This window comes from Mytilus galloprovincialis, chromosome 2 (assembly GCF_965363235.1).
Source record: "Mytilus galloprovincialis chromosome 2, xbMytGall1.hap1.1, whole genome shotgun sequence".
Lineage (NCBI taxonomy): Eukaryota > Metazoa > Mollusca > Bivalvia > Mytilida > Mytilidae > Mytilus > Mytilus galloprovincialis.
Window position 1 is genome coordinate 29,291,308 of NC_134839.1, and position 22,545 is coordinate 29,313,852.

The window sequence follows — 22,545 nt, forward strand, 5'->3', positions numbered from 1 at the left end:
CGAGCGGTATAGCCTTACTTGATTTTCCACGTGGTACCGCATACGAGTAAATCTTTGTGGGCATAGACCGACGTGAAATAGAGCTGTTGAGCAATCAAGATGAGACTATTCCTCGTTAGGGCACGTAGGCATCCTAACTACTCAGAAATGTTTTGGGGAAACGATATTATATTTGGCCAAAATAAAATATCTTAGCCCAAAAACGAAATATGTAACGTTATGTTGCCTGCCCAAGTTGCATATTGAGTAACCCCAAAAAAATAAAGATGTTGTGCCTGATGAAGCCTTGTGTCTTGTTAAAATTAAAGTTGATCTAGAGAAAAATTAATGTCAATATAAAATTCCTTAACCACAATATTGAGATCAACGTGAGAAGAAAAGACACAAGGCTAGGATGGAGGACAAGTTACAAAGTTATAACCGATTGTAAAAAACGTTTTCTGCATTGTATCTTGTTATTTAATCTTTTCCAGCGCGGATTTAATATCCAATTTAGAAGTTCTAATGTAACGTTTAAAACAATCTGATTTCCAACGTCCCAGTGTTTGTATCATGCTGTCCTCAATACCTTGAGAACTAGCACTTGTGGCCGCACCTGATCGAAAAGAATGTCCGCTATAATCCTTGTCACTATATCCTAATGCTATGAGTATTGTTTTCAGCTTGCTTATAAAATAGTTCCGGGAAAGTGGTTTTCCGGTTTCTTCAACGAAAAACGAATCATTCTGCTTTGCGTTTAGGTTTAATCTTACACTCATCAGCTGGGATAGCAATTTATACGGACAAACGACGCCCTCTATCTTGAACAAGGAAATTATAATACCTTGTCGGAATATATCTGTCTTTGTAGCTTTTAAATTAACAGTTACTTCGGATTCTGAAACGAAATTTATGTCAGAAACGCAAAAATTTGAATCTGGATCAAACACAGTTCTACATGTAAACTCATTGCATCTCAGGAAACCATAAAATGTCAGAACACACGCTGTTTGAAATGTTAAGTCCATATAATCATGATTGAAAAATCCACATTGCAAACAAGTTACTATTTCCTGTAGAATTTTAAACGTTATTGGCAACTTTTGTCGTAATGGCTTACTCTCAGATTTTTTAAATCCATTTAACACATTTTGCAAGCGTTGGTATGTATGACCAAATTTATCACAAAGTGGGTTCACATTATCAAAATTAACTCCATGAAAACGAACTCCAGCGAGATATAATTTGATTGTTGAATATTTCAGTTTTAACACTGATTGGCAATGGGCAACGAAATAGATCAATAAATCTTCCGAAACTTTAGACATATTGAAACTCCTTGAGTTGAATCCAGTGATATGATTGCCACAAAATTGAATAAAACATTTATATCCTGTTGAATAAACATTGCGGGTATTCACATTGATACTTTTATTCCATAAGCTGTCGACTGCTTGATCTAACTCCACAGAATTTCGGAATAAGGAGGGCAGGTGCATGGATTTGGCGAAGCGTCCGGAGCCAATTGTCGAAACCGCTTCATCTGGTAACGAGAAAGAGCATCTGCTATGTTATTTTCTTTCCCTGGTACATGTACAGCATGTACAACAAAATTAAATTTAGCCGCACACCAAGTTAAACGGCGAACAAGATTCATAATTACGTTACACTTTGAACGACCCTTATTAATAATGTACACACTAGACATATTATCACAATGAAAAAGAATGCGTTTAGAAGACCATTCATGCCCCCATAAAATAGCAGATATAACAATCGGATACAATTCTAAGTAAGCCATTGAGAAAGACTCCTCATCGGGCCGAATAAAATCGTCGGACCAAATGCCTTGAAACCACCTTTTCCTAAAATAACCTCCGTATCCGATTGTTGATGAAGCATTCGTAAATAAATGAAAATCGGACGCATTAATAACGTTATCGCTGATAAAAAATGATATACCATTCCACTGACTTAGGAATTTAAACCACATTGCCATGTCATCTCTACATCCCTTTGTAATTGTAACGTGATGATAAAGTTCTCTAACGGAGTGTGCTAATGTCAATAAATACGACACAAACGATCTCCCTGGTATAATTACTTTACATGCATAATTGAGATGACCCAATAAACTTAACATTTCACGCTTAGTACATGAACGTCTATTAAGATAGCTGTATAAAATATCCTTAATTCGAACAAGCTTCTCATCAGGTAATTTAGCAATCATATGCATTGAATCGAGAATGATGCCGAGACATTCTAATGAAGTAGATGGACCAACTGTTTTATGAGCGCTGAGAGGAATCTTCAAACTATTAGATACATATAGCATTGTGTTCATATTCCTTGTAGCATCTACGTAAGGATTGTTAATCAGGAGAAAATCGTCTAACAAATGTAACACGTGCCGCAAACCGTAATTATTTTGTAAGATCCAACATATTGCCACTGATAATGTATCGAATATCTTGGGACTTGAACGGCAACCAAATGCTAAACGAGTATAAAAATAGTACATGTCATTCCATTTTAATCCATAAAATCGCCATAAAGAATTATGTACAAGTATTAATTTGAATGCATCGGTTACGTCACACTTACATAATTGACTTTTAATTCCTAATGACTTAATTATTTTTATAGCGTCGTCAATTCTTACATAGGTTAATGAATAGTCTTCCTTATTTATCAAATCATTGATGCTGTGATGCTCATCATTGTTGTGAGGAGCCAAAAGGTCTAGAATTAATCGTTTCTTTTTGAATATTTTCCTTCAACAATACCTATCGGACTAATTCTATAAGTATCAAACGGAGGTTTTGTAAATGGTCCAATAAGGTATCCTTTACGAAGTTCGTCATCTACCAGTTTCGTAACATCATCGGGAAATTTCTTGGTAGACAATAAATTCTTACATTCCAAAGATTTACTTGGTAGTACGTTTATGCCTGTGTCAAAACCGTATCGAAGTTCATTAATTAAATTAAAAACAAAATTTTTATCTGGATAATGTGTAAGTTCAAATTCAAGTTGATCGATATCAATAGGCGTGGACACTAGTCAATTTTTTGTCTGCGCTTGTTCTTGTGACGGCCTACTGTTCGTAGTAGCACCAGTAGATGATCTAGTATTGACATGGGCGAATGAACATTTTGTCCCCTTGAAACATTTTCCTGATAAGAAATTGTTACACACTTCCCGACCACGAAAGAAAAGAGCAGGGCGTCATCGTATATCTGTATTGGAATCAACACGATCTTTACTCCCAACTTGTGATTTCTGAAAATGAGTTTGATTATAAGTTGGTTTGGATCGATTATTCAACTGACCAAAGCTTGGTAACGTTTGTTGTTAGCTGTGAGATGCCCAAGACTACCGCATGTTTCACATTCCTTAATTATTTGTCCACTTGTGATGGATGAATAGAGTTTTTCGTCTCTGGTGGACCAATCTACAACTTTACCGTGGGTCAGTTTGATAGCAGCTACCTTATTTGCGAAAGCCTTGTGATACTCGTAGAAAACGGGACCTTTATATCTTGCAGAGATATCAATGACATCTTGAATATACATATCGAATTCGATTCGTCGGTCTTGCTTTTCACAGATAATATTTTTGTAAATACTAAAAGCTTCTAGAAATTCTCGTATAGACAAGTTTCTTTGAAGGCGGGGATCGCGATGTTTGATTAACAGAACGGACCCGTCAGATTCATCAACGGTTTTGTAATCTTGTACGTTTTCTTGATTGTTAAGAAGGGTAGCCAGATTAATGTACTTGCCTTCTAAAATCTGCTTCCGAACGTTCGGCGCCACTGCTTGAACATGCGGAAACATGCCTGAGGAAACCTTGGTAGTGTGATAAGATCCTGTATCATGATGTACTCCATTATTTATATCACTAACGACTGCAGGTTGACTAATGATATTTGATTCTCGAACTAAAAGCGACTGAATTAAAGTTCCTTGATTTTGAACAGTTTGCTCCATGTTGTTTAAACTGGTGGTAAGTTGAGTTAATGCTGGAATTTCGAGCATAACTGTATTATCCTGTCCTGAATTCTCATTTAATAGTTCCAATAACTGCTCTTTTGTGAACGTTGATGGAGCCCTGATGCCTCGCTTCCTTAGTTTTTCTTTAACTTCGTCAAATGTCAATTCTGTATTGAAATTCTGTACAACTGGTGTGTCACTTTTCTTACTTTTCTTACTGGAAACACGCTTTTTACGAACTGGCGGCATTTTAAAGAAGTTGTGAAAAGTTGTGAAATAACCAAATAATATTAATTTGAATTTTGCACTTCTATACTGCTACTAACTATCAATGCAACTGACTGAATAAACCTGACAAAGATTGAAAAATTAACACGTGCACCAAGTCATGAGACGGTTAAGAAAACATTGCCGTCTCTACCACAGACATCATAAATCTAGTAATAAAATGTGTATCGTCCACCTAAATAAATAATGATTTTAACAGAAGCCGAGTCGGACAGAACATGAAACATTAATATAAACATCAATTAAAAATTTCTAATTAATACTTAGTTTCCAATCTGCCAGAGTTTCAATAATTTATTTACAAGAGAAAGATTGCCGTTTTAACATATTCCTAACTTTGTCAATATGTATTACCTCTCGATTTTACTCAAATATGGTGGCGAAGCATATATTCACGTCTGAAGATACTTTTAACAAGACATCGGTCAAGCAGTTTGAGAAGGGTAATTGAATGTCGATTCTTTAACACAATATTTTGTTATCTGTTATCTGGATGATGTAACATTGCTATATTTCTTTTCATGTATATATTAAAGTGACAAAGATATTTGTTTGCTACAACAAAATAAAGTCTAGTATTTAATAAAATGTAAAAATAAATAACCATGATGAAATATGTAAAAGTTACGGACATCAAATGAGCATTCATAGGGCTTAAACAAATGAAGATGTGACTGTTTCAGATGACGCAATGTACACAGCTGCCCATCTACTATCATGAGAAGTGTTATTGTGCTACACAATCATGTGTTTTTGGACAATTCAGTGGTAAATATATAGAATATAATCTGCCTCATGCAAACTGATCAATTGTGCGTGATTAGAAATCTCAAAAGCAAAGTTGACTTTAGATGAATTTGGCTATTTATTTTAGGTATTTTTGACATATAGCTCTTCAACAGTTTCTGTGCTTATACATCTTCGGATTTCAAATGTTTAGCTTTGAGCGTTCCTGATGAAAGTAAATCCAGAAAAAACGCATTTGACGCAAGCTTTACGAAATTATTAAGCGTGTTTTCAATTTTTTAAGGTCATGCTCGACATGCATTACCCTGATTACTAGTTCTTTTCAACACAAATCAGTAAGCTACGGGGAAAACCTGACCGTGAATGGGCGATAGTACTGTTGTTCCAATCGTAAACCGATTTAAAAAGAGACAGATAAGGGCAATAAACAAAAACCGTGTCACAATCTAACTCATATAAATATTATAATATAAAAAAAACATGTCACTACTAAAATAGAAAAATCACACTGTAAACCTAATATATCGTATAAATTTAGTTGACCTAAAATTAAAATCTAATAAATGAACTGGGTGACTAATTATCTTTACCATAACACACGAATACAACAGAAAAAATAAGATTTACAACCACAAACGATAAGACATTTGACAAAATCCGATGAAAATAACAATTATAACATCAAAACTAAATACATGAATTGTGGATAGCAAGGTACCGTGCGAAGGTATCTCTGTCTTACTATGTGCCGTTTTGGTGGTTATATACTTGCATATATCCATATTATATTATTCATTGCTTTGCATGAAAACTTAATAAAGTTTGAAAATAAAACAATAGAATGATATGTCCAGGTTTTTTATTAAATTTTTACATAATAAATCATCTACTTTTTAAGCAACAACAACAATGTCAATAACTTCTAAACTGACGACAGCTGGACCAACAGTTGCTGCATCAACGACAATTCAACAAACAACTGTGCAACCAACAATGGTCCAAGTTTACACTTCCGTACCAACGACTGGCAATATGCATGTGATTCCATCAAATGCATCCATCACATTAGCTGTGGCAAACACTCCAACGATCCAAGCAGCTTCAACAGTTTTAATATCATGTAGGTACTTTATAAGCTATCGTTATATCATGTTATATGTGATTCGAGAATGTCCCTTTCAAGTCTTTCGCTAATTTTACAGGTTCCTAATCTTTCGACGAAACAGTCATGATATTTTCATCATATATTTCATACCTAATATGAATTTATTTGCAACCATAGTTAATTCTTTTGCAAAAAACACTACTTCAGGTAAATTTACAAGTAGTATTTGCTGTTTTGAATAGGCATGGGTTGTATATTCCATTAATTTTGTCCATTCTGTATTCTTTGTAGCTCTAAAAAATACATGCAGTGATGATGAGGATACCAATTTTTCTTGTATTGTATATGAGATGAAGTACAGTTTATGTACTGCTACTACTGGAACCTTATATAGAATTGCTCACAAAAGATGTCAAGCATATTGTGGAATATGTTCAGGTAATTCAATATCAACATTTATAACTTTCATGATGTGGTTTACCTTTGTGATGTTCAAACCTTACGAGTTTTCGGGAAGTGTCTTTACTTATAAATTCTATTTTATCACTTATTACTTATGACCTATTCGTCATTTTTCGCTTTTAAAATTGTTTATATTTTTATCTTCAATTTTGTACATATCTATAGGGCATTGAATACCTGGTCTATACAACGCATGATTATCTTCCTTTAAGAACTTAACATGTCAAAAAATATTTCTTGGTCATAATTTGCATTAATTAACTGCGAGTTGTATTTGTGTCTTTGTAGTATTCAGTGTTCGTATTACGAACATATTTCATGTGTAAACAAACGAACTTACTTTTATCTACTTTTGTTTTTAATTAGTCCACGTTCGACAAGTTCAATGACATGCACTTGAATATAAAGCTACCAAATTGATAATAAAACTCAAGAGTCGAAAACAAAAGTAAGCTGACAAAACCATGGCAAAGGATAAAAAAAAACGACCTAAAGACAAAATAGAATACAAAACGCAAACTAGAAATATTTTAGACTGAGCAATACAAACCACATAACACATCTAGGTATAATATAATGTGATACGAATGAGGAAGCATTTCCAGCTTCAAATAATTACAAATGAACAGTAATCCCTTGACCATTATATATATTTATATATAAATAAATTACTTTGAATATTTAGAATAATCTGGATTTATGACATATCGTTATTATTTAAATATACATCAATGTTTTTGTTGGATATCCAATACATGTAGTCGTCCCATGCGATACATATACACACTTGTTTTTTCATGAAAAACATATTTTCGAGCCTCATGGAATTTAAAAAAAGGAGTAGTCCATGAAAACTGGAAAAAACAGATGTTACACAGTATGAATCCTCGAAGCCTTTGAAAAACTACCTATCATATTTATGCCTTGGTACAGACATTTTTCAAACAAATTGTTGGGTTTTCTAGACCTGCTGATGGACAGTTCTGGGTTCTGTTGTGTTGTTTTTGTGTGCTCTCCTAGTATATTGTACATGTTCGTTTTAATTCTGTTGTAAGCATGTAGAAATGTACTATTGTTTTGTTTATTTGTGTATTTCTCTGTCCTGAATGTTATTTGCATCTTTTGAACTGTATTCTTGTCATGTAACGTTGTCATTTTAGTGTTATATCTAACATTGCCATAAATGCGTGAGGTTTGGTTAGCCACCATGTTTTCATCTTCTGAAAATGGCCAGTACCAAGACTGGAAATAACATTTGTTATTTTATAGTTCATTTCTGTGTATTTTGCATTGTCGTTTGTTTTTTATTGCACTTCATTGTTTTTGGTTTTTCTTTGCTGTTATACTTGATGTGTTCCCTCGGGTATAGTTTGTAATCCGAATTTATTTTCTTTCAATCGATTTGTGACTGTCGAACAGCGGTATACTACTGTTGCCTTTATTCATATCTAGGTACACTCCCTCATGTTTGTATTTTCGTTATATCTATTACATTTACGACGACATTAACTGTAAGCCGATATTTGATTTGTACTGTTTTATTATTCATGTTTTATATACAGAGAATGTGTCTTCAATATGTTATTATTTGCACTACACTATATTGCAATTTTTCAGGAAACAGCACTTCTGTACCACAACAAGGTAAGATGCTGTACAGCAAACAATTAATGCAAGTGTGATTTTATAATCACGGACAATATACGCCCGGATAGTATGTTATGAATATTATTATTATAAGAATGTCCGCATATTGTTGTAAATAGATATAGGAAGATGTGGTATGAGTGCCAATGAGACAACTCTCCATCCAAATAAAAATCTATCAAAGTAAACCAGCGTCACTGATGAGTCTTTTGTAGACAACCCACAGCTACTTGATTCTTGACTTATGACAGGTGCAAACATTTGCAGCGGGATCAAACGTTTTAATTATACCAAACCTTCTCCCTTTTTCTGAAACAATAGTATAACATATAAACACATAGAAAAACACACGATAAAATATCAGTTGGAAGGCTTATCTCGATCAAAAAACGTAAATTAACACACTATGAACGAATAAATTTGATCTGCGATACCTGAATGCAAATACATAGTTGATAAAATATTAGGGACAAACTTTCAAGGCCAAAATTCAAACAAACAAGTCCAAACAAAGCCATGGCAAGACAACTGCGAGAAATATTTAACAACTCACTTTAGAAAAAACGGTTTTCATAATATATACAGGTAAATGAAAAATAACTTTGTTGTTTTAGCTTAATATGCTTTTGATACGTATAACCACGTGTTATAATATTTTAAACATGGATTAACTATTGCTGTTAAATGTGACATTATAATAAACAAAAAAAGCTACTTCGGAAACAATTTCATATCATAGTTATAAAAAGATTTGGTATAAGTTCTGATGAGACAGCTCTCCATCTAATTCACAATTTGAAATAATAAACCATTATAGGTCAAAGTACGGTCTTCAACACGGAACCTCTGTGCACACGGAAAAGTATCTATTTCTATTTTCGAATACATAATAGAGATACTGATACATGTATATAGAAAAAAAAAAAAAAATCTTATGCTGAAGAATTTTCTAGCAATGGAATTAATCTATTCTCATATGTTATAACAGCTTCCTTACCTACACAGCCTACATGTATCGACCATGATGCCAGATGTTCTCAGTACCAACAACAAATATGCTCATCTACTGTGTCTAAGAATTATGTTATCTCTACATGCCCAAAGTCATGTAACAAGTGTGCAGAGTACCTGGGTTAGTTTGTTTTGTAATAAATTGAATTCAAAATATCTTATCTTGAAAATAGCAAATGTAGACGTGGTGGAATAAAAAATCTATTATCGAGCTAGCCATTTGATTCAAAACAGTAAGATTGTTTAATCCTTGCAAAAATTTTAAATATACAAACAGCAGCTTAATATATAGGATGATATGATCTAGATAATTGAGAACAGAAATGGTAGTTGCTATGTCTTTATGGTACGGTAGATATGTTAAACTTGACATATTTGAACAAACCTTGCATATAGTACATATTTTTTTTCTATAAATACGGCTTCATATTTCTTACCAAAATTGTGTTTCTTACACAAAACACGTGACCCGATTTATGAGTAAAACCTATGGAGGTCGACATTACATTAGGTTAAAGTCTCCATCACAAAATTGACCGATAAGATTTGTCTGTTTCTCAATTCACTAGTGACATGTTTTCGCGGTTTTACAAATTCTTATATACCATAACAGTCGTATAATCTTTTATTTTGATTGAACTCATCAACAAAAGCTTAAGTATATTTCTTTACCATACTGATTGATATGAAATTACCTCCAAAGTAGTAAAACATTTAAAACTAGACGTAACTTTTCTCAAAGCACATAAAAATGGAATTAGATGTCTCATCATAAAATGTTTGTGTTTGATTTAACGAGATTGTGATGTGTGCATTGCATTTAAATGAAATCGTGATACACTGATTTTAAGTGAAATGTGTGTAATATCTTTTTTGGTATAAAGAAACATTTTAACTTTGGTGTAATATCTGAAACTAACATCTAAAGAGAGATCACTTCATTTAATTTCTTTTTTCAACAGCAAAAAAATCGATATACAAATTAGTGAAACGGAAAAGAAAATGTGCATTCAATTAAATTAAACTTTGTTTTACAGCATCCCTGAATCGTAAGTACACTGTATAGCACATTTGTCTAAATTGTGTTCTTAATGCTGGTGATCTTGTTATGCTTATAAATCTAAAATAAAAGGCATGAAAATCTATTGTGAAAATTGGGGTTAAAAAATAATTTACAAAAAAACGAAATCTATAGTTTTGGTTTTACATCTGGTCGTATTAAAGTTGTACAGCTTTCATTCATAAAAAAAACCATTACACTTATCGTGGAGTAACATTGAGTGCCTCTGGTAGCTTTTCAGAGGCCAAATATATACAGAAAAAGTTACAACACCAACTTCAATAATTTGTAATACATATGGATATATAAGTAACGGTATTCTTTGTTTAAGTAAAGATGTAAAGTTGTTAAACATATTAAGTTTCATTCTACTGTTTTATAGCCTCAACAACAACTCATCCAGCAAAAAATCAGCAGGTTGTTTGTTTTGATACAAATCTCTTTAGGTGGTACAAATTAAGTTGTCTTCGTCGTGACTTGTCAGATATAAAATTGGGAATGGAATTGGGGAACTTGTCAAAGAGGCAACAACGCAACCGAAGTGCAGAAAACAGCCGAATGCCCCCGCTGGATGTTCAAAGAGTATGAAAATCCCGCACCTTGATTCGGGCCTCAACTGACCCTTAAATACAAATGTACACTAGTTCAGTGAAAATAGACGTCATACGAAACTTCAAAACATATACATGAACTAAGATTAAAAAATACAAGACTAACAAAGGCCAGATGCTCCTGACTTCAGACAGGCATCATTTGTATCACAGAAAATCATATAAATAAGTGACTTTGTCATTATTTGTAAAATCTTTTTGTCAGTTTATTAAACGTTTATTAAAAGTATTCACCTATTGAGGGTCGGTTGAAAACAAAATGTTACGACAAAAGAGAGGATTTCAGCTTCCCACTTGTTACCTTTTTATTTTAAATCAAGAGATCTAAATTATGAAGTTGTAATCATCACTTCGTATTTATTACGGAAGCCATCCCGAGTTGGTTGAACGTTATGGAATATTCCTTATATAGATGATACGACTGCTGCAACATTTGAAGCAGGATCTGCTTCCTCTTCTGTAGCACTAATATCATCCCTAGTTTTTGGCGGGGTCCGTGTTGTTTTTGTATCCTTATTTGTGACATTTTGTTCATGCATCATTGTCAATATAATTGAAATTGATGCGATTGTCGTACCAGTGAGAGGTTTAGTGCTATATAACAAGTGAGAGGTTTAGATCTATGAAACCAGAATCAGTCCGCCATTTTCTATATAAGGAAATCTGTATCAAGTCAGGAATATGACAGTTGTTATCCATTCGTTTGGTGTGTTTAATCATTTGATTTTGCCATTTGATTAGGAACTTTCCGTTTTGAATTTTCCTTGGAGTTCAGTATTTTTGTTATTTTACTTTCTACATGGTCTAGATAAAACGTTTGGGTTAAAATATTGATTACCTAGCGAATCTTAGTCGGGTTGCTGTAATCGGTTTGATATAATTTAAACTGTATTGATTGCATGAAATCTGTAAATTATTTCCCTATAATATGACTCTTAAACATTGTCTTTTTACCTTCATTATGTGTATGTACAGTGTCACCAGACAAAGGTGGTCAAACGAGTAGCTACACATTTCAACGTTTTATTTTCAAATCATGAAGAAAAAAAACGTCACTTATACATCATCCTATGTGTATCCACACACGCAACAGCAAAAAATCATTAGAAATAAGATGAGGAAATAAATAGTTCAAAAAGTGAACATTTCAAATTCTAAAATATTATATATTATTATATTTTGAAACACCAATCATTCATAAACATGCTTTTTTTTAAGTGTTTACTATAATTTAAACATTTAAACACTTTGTTTAAAACAAGGCCCAAGAAAACTTAAACCGTTTTCTGTCGTGATGAAAAACACTATTTAATTTTATATCTTATTCGGACTAGAATAAATATCAATAAGCTGTATTGCGTCTCCTTAAAAGAGTGTGTATGAATTAAGAATGAAGGTGATGCTTGCTCTTAAAGAGCGCATGCGTTCATTACAAATAAAGTTGTGTTGCATTATCTATGGGTTTTATTGAGATGTTAATGGATAAGCAAAAACTGAGAAATCATCTTTTAAACAACAAAAATAGGAAATCGTGAAATGATATATTTTTATCTTTCGATTATCATGTTGATAGTCTTTTAGATTTTTGATTGTTTGATTTCTTTTTTATATGTTATCATTTTTTTTTTTTGCATCGCCACTGACAAATGCAATTATATAAATCAAAAGTAGCTTATGAATTCATTTGATTACATTTTTCATACAAACTGTTTTTTTTTTTTAAATTACTCAAGATAGACAAAAGTCACGTGATACGTTTCAATGATGAAGGGATTGATACTCCAAAATATTACACGACATTAGTTTCTTCATTTCAGGTATTGATTGAATGTTAATTATATTTTGTTTCGTTTTATTATTTTAACAGCTCAACCTGTTACAACAACAGCTCAACCAGTAACAACAAAAGCTCAACAAGTAACAACAACAGCTAATCCAATTACACCAACACCTAAACCAGTAACAAAAACAGCAGGTTGGTATTGTAATTTCTTTTGATATTTGGTACGCATAATGTTTTCGTCATCATGATTCCAGATAAAAGAGGGACGAAAGATACCAGAGGGAGAGTAAAAAAAATAAACTGACAACGCCATGGCTTAAAATAAAAAGACAAACAGGCAAATAATAGTACAGAAGACGCAACATAGAAAACAAAATCTAAGCCACATGAACAAAGACTTGTTTTGTATAACAGTCCATTCCTATTCCAAAGTAACAATTGTTATCATTTATTCGTAAAATTCTTTCTTCGGTTTAAGATATGTTTTCGCCAATTTACAACCAAATGATTTCCTTTTACATATTATGTCTATATGGTCTTGGTAAAACGTGTTGGTGAAAATTTCTGATTATCTAATAAATCTTTATGTTTAATTAGTGTTCCAACCGTACACAGGCAATTTTTCCTTACTTGAAATTCACGTTTAAAATTTTACGTGTCGTCTTCCTAATGTCATCAGAATTGAACTGAGAGATTGAATAGTTTTAAAAGTAAATATTTGAAATAGTATTAAGTTATCATCAGCAACTCAACAGCAAAAATAAAAATCCTGAAATGTTGTTATTTATATTTCTGTTATTATGTTGGCAGTCTTTTAAAATTCCGGTTATGTGATTCGTTATTGATAATTTATCACTTTTTGGTATCGCCACTGTATCATACGCGCAAAACAACTCAGTAGTATCCTGATTGTGTTTGGCATACAGACTGTGTCTTAGAATTACTCATGTTTCCGTGATGAAGGGATTGATGCTACGAAATGTATGTCATTTTGTTAAGGAATAATTTGAATGTTAAATATTATCATAATTATGTTTCATTTTATTATTTTACAGCCCCTACAACAACAGCTCAATCTGTAACAACAGCAACAGGTTGGTCTTGTAATTTGATAATATTCAAATCCCATAAATTTGTACAAATAAAATTGTCTTCATCATAATGTTTCCAGATGATAATATTTTTGTATCACAGACCATTCTTATATCAAGGTGACATGGTTTTTATGTGTTTACTTTTTTAGATGGAATATATGTTTTCGTCAATTGACATCCAATTGGTTTCTTTTTACATACATGTATCATGGCGTCGTGGTCTAGACAAAACGTGAACAATTTGATTATAAAACTAATTTTTGAATTGAGAATGGAAATGGAGATAGTGTCAAAAGAAACAACAACGCGACCAAAATGTAAAAAAAAGCCGAGGGCGACCAATGGGTCTTAAACATATCATGACAATCAAGCAACCTGAGGCGGATTGCAGCTGTCACCTACACAAAAATGTCTATTTGTTCAGTACTCAGTTTACATGGTTTACTGAAATTAGTTTGATCATAATAGCATTTTTCAAATGCTTTTATTTTTTCTGTTTGTTCTCAACTAATAAGTGTGAATATATTCCGCTTCTTATTTAATTAAAGCCTGGAATAATTAAGATTCATTTTCTGAAACTCATATAAATTTTGCCTTGGTTGAGTTTGACAATCATTCAGTAGTTTTGGTCCTCAATGCTCATAAACTTCGTATTTTGTTTGTTTTTTTTTTTTAAATTATTTTTGAGCGTTACTGATGAGTCTTTTGTGGACTAAACACGCGTCTGATGTACAATATTTTAATCCTAGAATTGATGATGAGTTTATTTACAATCACTTGGTCGATGTAACTGCTGATTTAGGTTTCTCTTGTGGGTAAAAACCTCCCCCGTAGTCATCTCTTATGTGTTGACATGAATAGTCATTTATATGGTCATGATCATCCATTAAAAACTATTAAAAAACTTAATCAGGATTATCTATCCCCGAAATCAATTAACTCGGCTGTGTTTGGCAAGAACTTTCGGACATCTTGGCCCTCGATGCTCAACAAGTTCTTACTTAGTTTGGCCTTTCATGCCACATTTACGAGCATTATCTTTTCTGGTCTGTGCGTGCTTTCTTCCGTCCGTCCTTTCGTTCGTTCGTCCGTTCGTCAGTCTCTCCGTCCGTCCGTTTGCCCCATTCAGGTTAACGTTTTTGGTCTACGTAGTTTTTGATGAAGTTGAAGTCCAATCAACATGACATTTAATTAACATGTTCACTATGATATGATCTTTTCAATCTTAATGCCAAATTAGAGATTTTACCCCCATGTTCAAGGTCCACTGAACATAGAAAATGATATTGCAAGTGGGGCATCCGTGTGCTTTGGACACATTCTTGTCAACTTTTTAGTTTCGAGCGTCACTCATACTTGTCTGTAGACGAATTGCGCGTCAGGCGTACAATACTACAATTCTGGCATCTATGATGGTTTTATTTGCCATTAATAAATGTAAATCTTAACTTCGAACGAATGGTATAATAGCTTGTTTTAGCAGAATTTGTTGGAACTGTAATATACAGTATTTATATATGATGAAGATATTGATGTTATTGTGAATCTGATGGTAACACCTATTGTAAATCGTATAATAAAATTGGTTTTGGATACTTTTGATTCATTATTATTCGTTGGATACCAATATCGTGGGTTTAGTTGGTACAGTTGAACCACGAATTTAAATGGTCAACGAATAACATGTTTTCAATAGGCTTTTAATACGGAGATTGGCAAAACGAAGACTTAAAATATACACGAAAATGCAAGTTTTAAGCAATCCTCGAAAATTGATACCCCCGAATATTAATGAATCCACGGTATGCCTTTCATAGCTGAACATGTGGTATGGACTGCACTCATTTTTGAAGGCCGTACTGTGACCTAAATTTGTTGATTGCTGTGTCGTTTGGTCAATTCTGAAAAGATGTCTCTTTGGCAATCATAACACATCTTCTTTTTAAACATATGTATATATACTGTTTCTCAATACATCGATAAGCCGTAATGCTCAAAGTTATTAAACATATTTAATTTGAACTTTATGACTTCCTTTTATTTCAGTGGTTTGCCAAGATAAACCTGGAGTGGATTGTAAACTATTCAACATAGATTTTTGTGCAAATCCATATTCAAATACGATTTGTGCCAAATCCTGTGGTCACTGTACCAGAGTTTTCCAGTCTGCATTTGGCTAATATTAAAAATAAACCGTAAAATGGTTTTGCTTGTTATAATGTATTTTATGAATACCATGCTGAAATCAAAGTACAAATAGAAAGTGCTAAAGTTTAGAATTTATTTTTATATAATCATGAGTGATCTCCTTAATATGAGAATTATGATTACATATTCAGTTGCATGAGCCTAGGAATAGCAAGACGTGAGACAATTCAAACGTTTACAGTTAAAAGTACCATTGTCATTTTAATATCAAACAACTGTAGTAGTTTTAGCCATTTGCTGTTATCATTCGGTATTTGACAAGTGAGTTTTCATTAGTTTTTCTAAAATTTCGCTCCCTTGTTTAGCCTTTAACAGTACATACAATATAACTTTAAAAATGAACACAAGAAGTCATAGTATATTGCGTTGTTTGGACCACCAAAATCTCTTGCTTTATTCAGGTTCCATATGTTTCAATCACAATAAGGTTGGCCTGAAAAAGAACTTAAACTGGTCAATTGTTTATAGAATAACTGAAAAAAAATATTATTAAACAAAACAATTTTCAATATGAACCAACTGTTTCGTGAGAAAGTCAGTATAACTACATGTACATCCATGACCAGCAAATTCGATCATGTTAACAGTAAACAAGTGTTTTTTGTGTTACATTTTACAAGTTTTAAATGTCGTCCCTCTTCGCATGAATAGCTCAAATAATCAATGTATATGTAAACAAATTTATAATACATGGTTATGTAGTGTGGTGGTTTTTAATATGTGGTAAATAGCCATAATTTCTATTGGAAACTTACCTCAATCATAAACTCTAATTATTGGTGTCATAGATATATATAGGTTATGCATAGGATTCAGATATTATTATAAAACTGGTACCTTTGATAACTATATACACCACTGGGTTGATGCCACTGATGGTGGACGTTTCGTCCCCGAGGGTATCACCAGCCCAGTAGACAGCACGTCGGTGTTGACATGAATATCAATTATATGGAAATTTTTATAAATTTCCTAATACACAATTTTGAATATTTCGAAAAAAACTAAGGATTTTCTTTATATCAGGAATAGATTATTTTAGCCGTATTTTGCAAACCTTTTTGGGATTTTGGGTTCTCAATGCTCTTCAACTTTGTACTTGATTGGCTTTATAATTTTTTTTATCTGAGCGTCACTGAAAAGTCTTATGTAGACGAAACGAACGTCTAGCGTCTTAAATTATAATCCTGGTACCTTTATAACTAATTGCAAATAACTATTACTCATATTCATCAAGATATATTGCTATAAAAAAAATCTCAAGTCCATTCTCGCAAATGGTGTCAAGGGAGAGACTTAAATGTAGTCTCTGAAATTTCTCCCCGGAACGGTTATCGAACCAGTAACCTTCGTGTGTGTAGTCCGATGCGCTAACATCTATACACCACCGCTCGCCTAATAAGTGACTGCAATGATAGTTTTTTCAATGTTTATATTCATAGTGCTGTATACTAAAATGTCTAACAACTGTATCATGTACACTTCAAATCAGGTTTTGTTACTTTTCGGATAACTTAAAATTAACATTTCATGAGATAATTAGTTTAAATATTGTATTTCAGCATGGCACATTTATCTCACTAATTTGCTAAAGTTTATATAGGCTTCTAATTAAGAATTGAATGCTTTTGTTGTCACTTTATTGGGATGCAAAAACGTTGCAGAAGTACATTTTGTATGAAGCGCATCATTATAAAAATGTGCGCACGGTCAACGCTTTTACAATCTTATGAAGTTACAAAATGGAGCTTGTAATTCAGTGGTTAACGTTTGTTTATGTGTTACATATTTGTTTTTTGTTCATTTTTTTATATCCATAAGGCCGTTAGTTTTCTCGTTTGAATTGTTTTACATTGTCATATCGGGGCCTTTTATAGCTGACTATGCGGAATGGGTTTTGCACATTGTTGAAGGCCGTACGGTGACCTATAGTTGTTAATGTGTCTCTTGTGGACAGTTGTCTCATTGGCAATCATACCGAATCTTCTTTTTTATATTCAATACTTATAATTCAATTTTTTAGCTAGGATCATAAAAACACGATTGTTATAAAGTTTTTATTTAATATACCTGTGCACTTTATTATAAGACCTCGTGTTATCATGAATGGTAAATTTTAGTGTGTGATGAAGTTGCTTAAGGAATATAACGCGAGATTTCAATGTAGCCAATCAGAATAACATATTATAACAAGTTGCTTTTAAAAAAAAAATCAATACGTGAACCTTAGAACTTCTTTTTTTTTATGCAAATCTTATTTCAACTGAATTGTAAATTATATCTCAGTGTTTTCATTATCATGTGTGTGGAGTACAATATTTTCTTTTTATTGTAAATCATGACAATTTGGGTATGTTGAGAGTGGTGTTAAATATAAAGTGAGGAGATAATTAATGTTTTTATTTCGATATCAATTTTTACCAACGGAAAAGGTCAAAATACTGCCAATGGATGACCCTTCTATGGTTAGTATTGGTAGAGGGAACATTTCACCTAATTCCAACAGCCATTTTATTTACTTTTCTGTTAAAAAAAACCCATATCAAATAGATATAGGAAGATGTGGTATGAGTGCCAATATGACAACTCTCCATCCATATAAAAGTAAACCATTATAGGTCAAGGTACGGCATTTAACACAGAGCCTTGGCTCACATAGAACAGCAAGCTATAAAGGGCCCAAAAAATGCTAGTATAAAACCATTCTAATGGGAAAACTAACGGTTTATATAAAAACGAGAAACGAGAAACACGTATGAACTACATAAACAGACGACAACTACTGTACATCAGATTCCTGACTAAGGACAGGTGCAAAGTACGTTTATTTTGTTTCATAGAATATGGAATGTTTATTCCTACCAATAACACAAAAGCAACTTGCTAAACATTTGTTTGTGCATGCCGAAAAACCCTGTTCCACATTAGAAATGGGTTTGGATCCAGCAAATACATTCAATTTGCTGCTTATACATGTATTCTTAATATACCTGTTCGAGATCAGGAGCCTGTTTTTTCTTTGTTTGCTTATTATCATGTCTGTGTGTCGTTGTTTAGCATAACAAATTACCATTAATTTGATGCAGATATGTGCATAATGGTAAAAATATACCTCCCATGGGCGCTCTTATAACTTGTTTGTATAACTGTCCATTAAACCCAAATTCATTGTTTCGTAGAAATGATTTAACAAATACAGTTATAAATTTTTTTTTGTTGGGAATCGTTGAAGATTATTCTTGTGTATCAATTAATTTACTGTATTGTTAACCGTTTCTTTTAAATGAACAATGATCATATTTGTGTTCAATTACGTTACATCATAGGCAATAAGAAAGCATTCCCTTTTATCTTGTGTGTGACTGTATTTTATTAATGAAATCCGTTGTATCTAGAATTCAATTTTAAAGGTATGCCTCTTCAATAATGCTTTTATATTAGGTCAATTTATTTCTAAATCTCAACCCATCTCGTGGGAGAGTAACACCTATTGATGATCAATGTAAGGAACATTAATTAATGTACATTGTATCTTACTAGTTGACCAGTTCGCAACGCCTCATTAATTATTCTAAATGAATTTTATGAATTTTTGGAAGACTGAGGTACATATGTCCATGTTTTGAATCATTATTATTCTTTAAAAAGTATACAAATGGATAGCTATTTTGTTTTTTTCTATATAGATTTTCAACTATATATTTCATTATCATATAGCATATAAGTGAGTTAGCGATCAGTGTAAAGCTCTGTATTTCCATGTCTTAAACAAATTACCCCGTATGGAGGTGCTCTTAATTGCAGGAAGCTAATACAGATAAGAAGAACAAATGTTCCGAATGAACAAAAAGAAAGTTTCTGAATATTCCTCCATAGACCATATTTCTAACTAATAAATATGCGTAAACCCTCAGGGGTTCACGCAATGAAACATACATCTAATGTAATTATTATGTGTTGATACATTGTACATGGTGAAGAGACGATGGTTGTTATAAATGTATGATTAAGCTAATTGTTCAAGATAAACCTTTTAGAAAACGTTTAAATTTATCTCCGGCATTTGCAAAGTCTATAAGTATATTTCATTCTTTTCTCATTTGCCATTGATTTGCATGATCTTGTACACTGTTAAAGAGTTAGTTCTGATAAAAATGTCTACTTATAAATAGTTATCAAAGATAGCAGGCCTATAATTTGATACGCTAAACGTGCGTTTCGTCTACTTAAGACTCATCGTAAACTATCAGATCAAAAAGTTAAAAAGCCAATCAAGTATAAAGTTAAAGAGCATTTAGGACCCAAAAACTAATGTGAACTATCAAAAGGTATGTTATTTCATAAAAGATGTTAATGGACGAAAATATTTCCAAATTTTAACAACATCTAACATCGACTGGTTTATAATGAATATATTATATTTGTCATCTTTTTACCAAATAGGGACAACCTAAGCTTGTTTTTTTACAGAATTAATTTTATAAACTCGACGAAATTATTATACAGTACACACAAATAAAGACAATTTCTATGGAAAAAGAAGCGAAAGATATCAAAGGAGCATCTAAACTATCTAACACTCTGGAAAAATATTCATATGGTCTAAATAATCATATTGTCCCAATCTTTAATAACCAAAGGAGTACAATACTCGAATGGTCCGGTCACACCATACGAGTATACATGTACACATATGTTCTTAACAATACACGTATGGTCCAAATACGCATATGGTCGGGAACAAATACATGAGCACATTCATGGCTCTTTAATATGTCGTTGCCTGTATTTTGCATTGCACAAGGTCATGTTTTTCTCTGAATGATGATGACATATTTGCCTTAAACGGATTGGCTGCTTGATGTTTTATGATTAATATGTTAGTCTTAGATACATTTTTATTAGTTGTTATTTGGTTTGAACTAGTAGCCAGTAGAAAGGACATAGTACTGATCTACTGGATGACATTTTACAAAAAAACTAAAATAATTTCAAATAAAGATTTGATTGCAGTAAATCATTAAAAACATGTAACACCATCAATGATAATGTCTATCTGTCAGGTATCAATTGATACATAGAAAAGTCTGGATGTCATAGCAACATCGAAAGCAGGAGTGGATCTGACCATTTGGAGACGAAGAAGAAAAAGGGACACTCCAAACCCTGCACATCACCACTACTGTTCAAATAATCAAAAACAAAAATAGAAAAATAAGATTCACAAAACAAGGGTTTCAAACCCCGGTAAACACAAACCTGGATCAATCAATGAAGATGTGTTTCCCCTGAGTCAATGAAAGAGCAGAAACTTTTGCAACATTTTTATGATGAATCTGCGGATTTGTTGGAGACATTATTTTCTATTCATCACGAAATCACACAACAAGTTTGAGGACAGGCTAATTATGATAATGAAATCTTATTCAATCTAATCGGCGTAAGACTTTCTTATACAATTTATTCATATTTTAGTTTTAATAATTTTAATACAAGCCAAATATTATAATTAACATTCAGAAATACTTAACTTTTCATGAATATTTTAACATTTAATTGATTTCTTCATGAGAAAAATCCTTGTTTTCTACAACTAATTAACAAACTTTTCTGCAAGGTTTGTAATTTGTGTAAGAAGCATCTTTTGTCACAACTTTTGATTGTTCTATTTGTTGAATCAATAGTTGCAATTCTGGAAATGCTAAAAATAAAATAAATTTCTGTGTAAGACTGATTCCCAATACCACCTTGATTCACGTCTTGTCGAGTATAATTTTGATTGACACTTTCAATCATACCTTGCTTTTCCGATAGGCATAGTAAGTGTTACAACCTTAAACAATTTATATCGTTCATATCAAGGCGTGTACGATAATGGATTCTAATAATCTCGTTGTTCTACTTGTAGTGCGGCGGCTACAAGCATATATCAGACGAATTGTGCACATCTTGCTACAAGCATGAAATTTTGCATAGACCTCCTCAACTATTACTCTTTTATTTTCGATAGGTAGGCAGTTGAAAAAAAAGGTCTCACTTCCGGTAAAATCCAAAATGGCGGACATCATACTTAAATCAGCCCTATATCGAAGGCTAGTGTGTGGAAAAGTGTTATTATCATGCTACTAACATAATATTTGGTACCAACCTTTGTTATTTACTACTTTTGTATATATAAGATTGTTAAGATGTGCTCAAAAACCCTACTTCCGATATAATCTAACATTGTGGACATTGTACTAGAATAAGCTTATTTTTAGGGAGGCTAATTGAAATGTGTTTTAATGTATTGCTACTATCATTATATTGTGCATAAACCTTTCGTTTGTGCTTCTCATGGATACAATGTATAAGACATATGTCTTTAAAATCCTTACTTCCGGTAATTTCCAAAATGGCGGACATAGAAATATCAATTTTCTATTTTAATATTCAACTTTTTTCAAAATCTAAAGAAAATGTTTTTTTGGGGGTTTTTTTTTTTTGCTTGTCATTAAATGTTTGGCTTCTAGTTATCCTCAAAACCAATTATTTTATTCTGTTGTTAATTTT

At 32.4% G+C, this 22,545-nt stretch overlaps 1 protein-coding gene across 1 annotated transcript in view; it reads left to right on the forward strand.

Moving 5' to 3' along the window:
- LOC143062194 (uncharacterized) overlaps window positions 1-15,886 on the forward strand; it is a 63,708-nt gene extending 47,822 nt beyond the window's left edge. Inside the window, exons 14-21 of the mRNA XM_076233977.1 lie at window positions 4,949-5,033; window positions 5,911-6,132; window positions 6,409-6,555; window positions 8,197-8,223; window positions 9,215-9,371; window positions 12,776-12,883; window positions 13,747-13,785; window positions 15,832-15,886. Of these exons, the coding sequence (XP_076090092.1) occupies window positions 4,949-5,033; window positions 5,911-6,132; window positions 6,409-6,555; window positions 8,197-8,223; window positions 9,215-9,363 (630 nt within the window). The 3' untranslated portion in view covers window positions 9,364-9,371; window positions 12,776-12,883; window positions 13,747-13,785; window positions 15,832-15,886. The remainder of the gene's footprint in view (window positions 1-4,948; window positions 5,034-5,910; window positions 6,133-6,408; window positions 6,556-8,196; window positions 8,224-9,214; window positions 9,372-12,775; window positions 12,884-13,746; window positions 13,786-15,831) is intronic.
- Window positions 15,887-22,545: the final 6,659 nt, after the last annotated feature.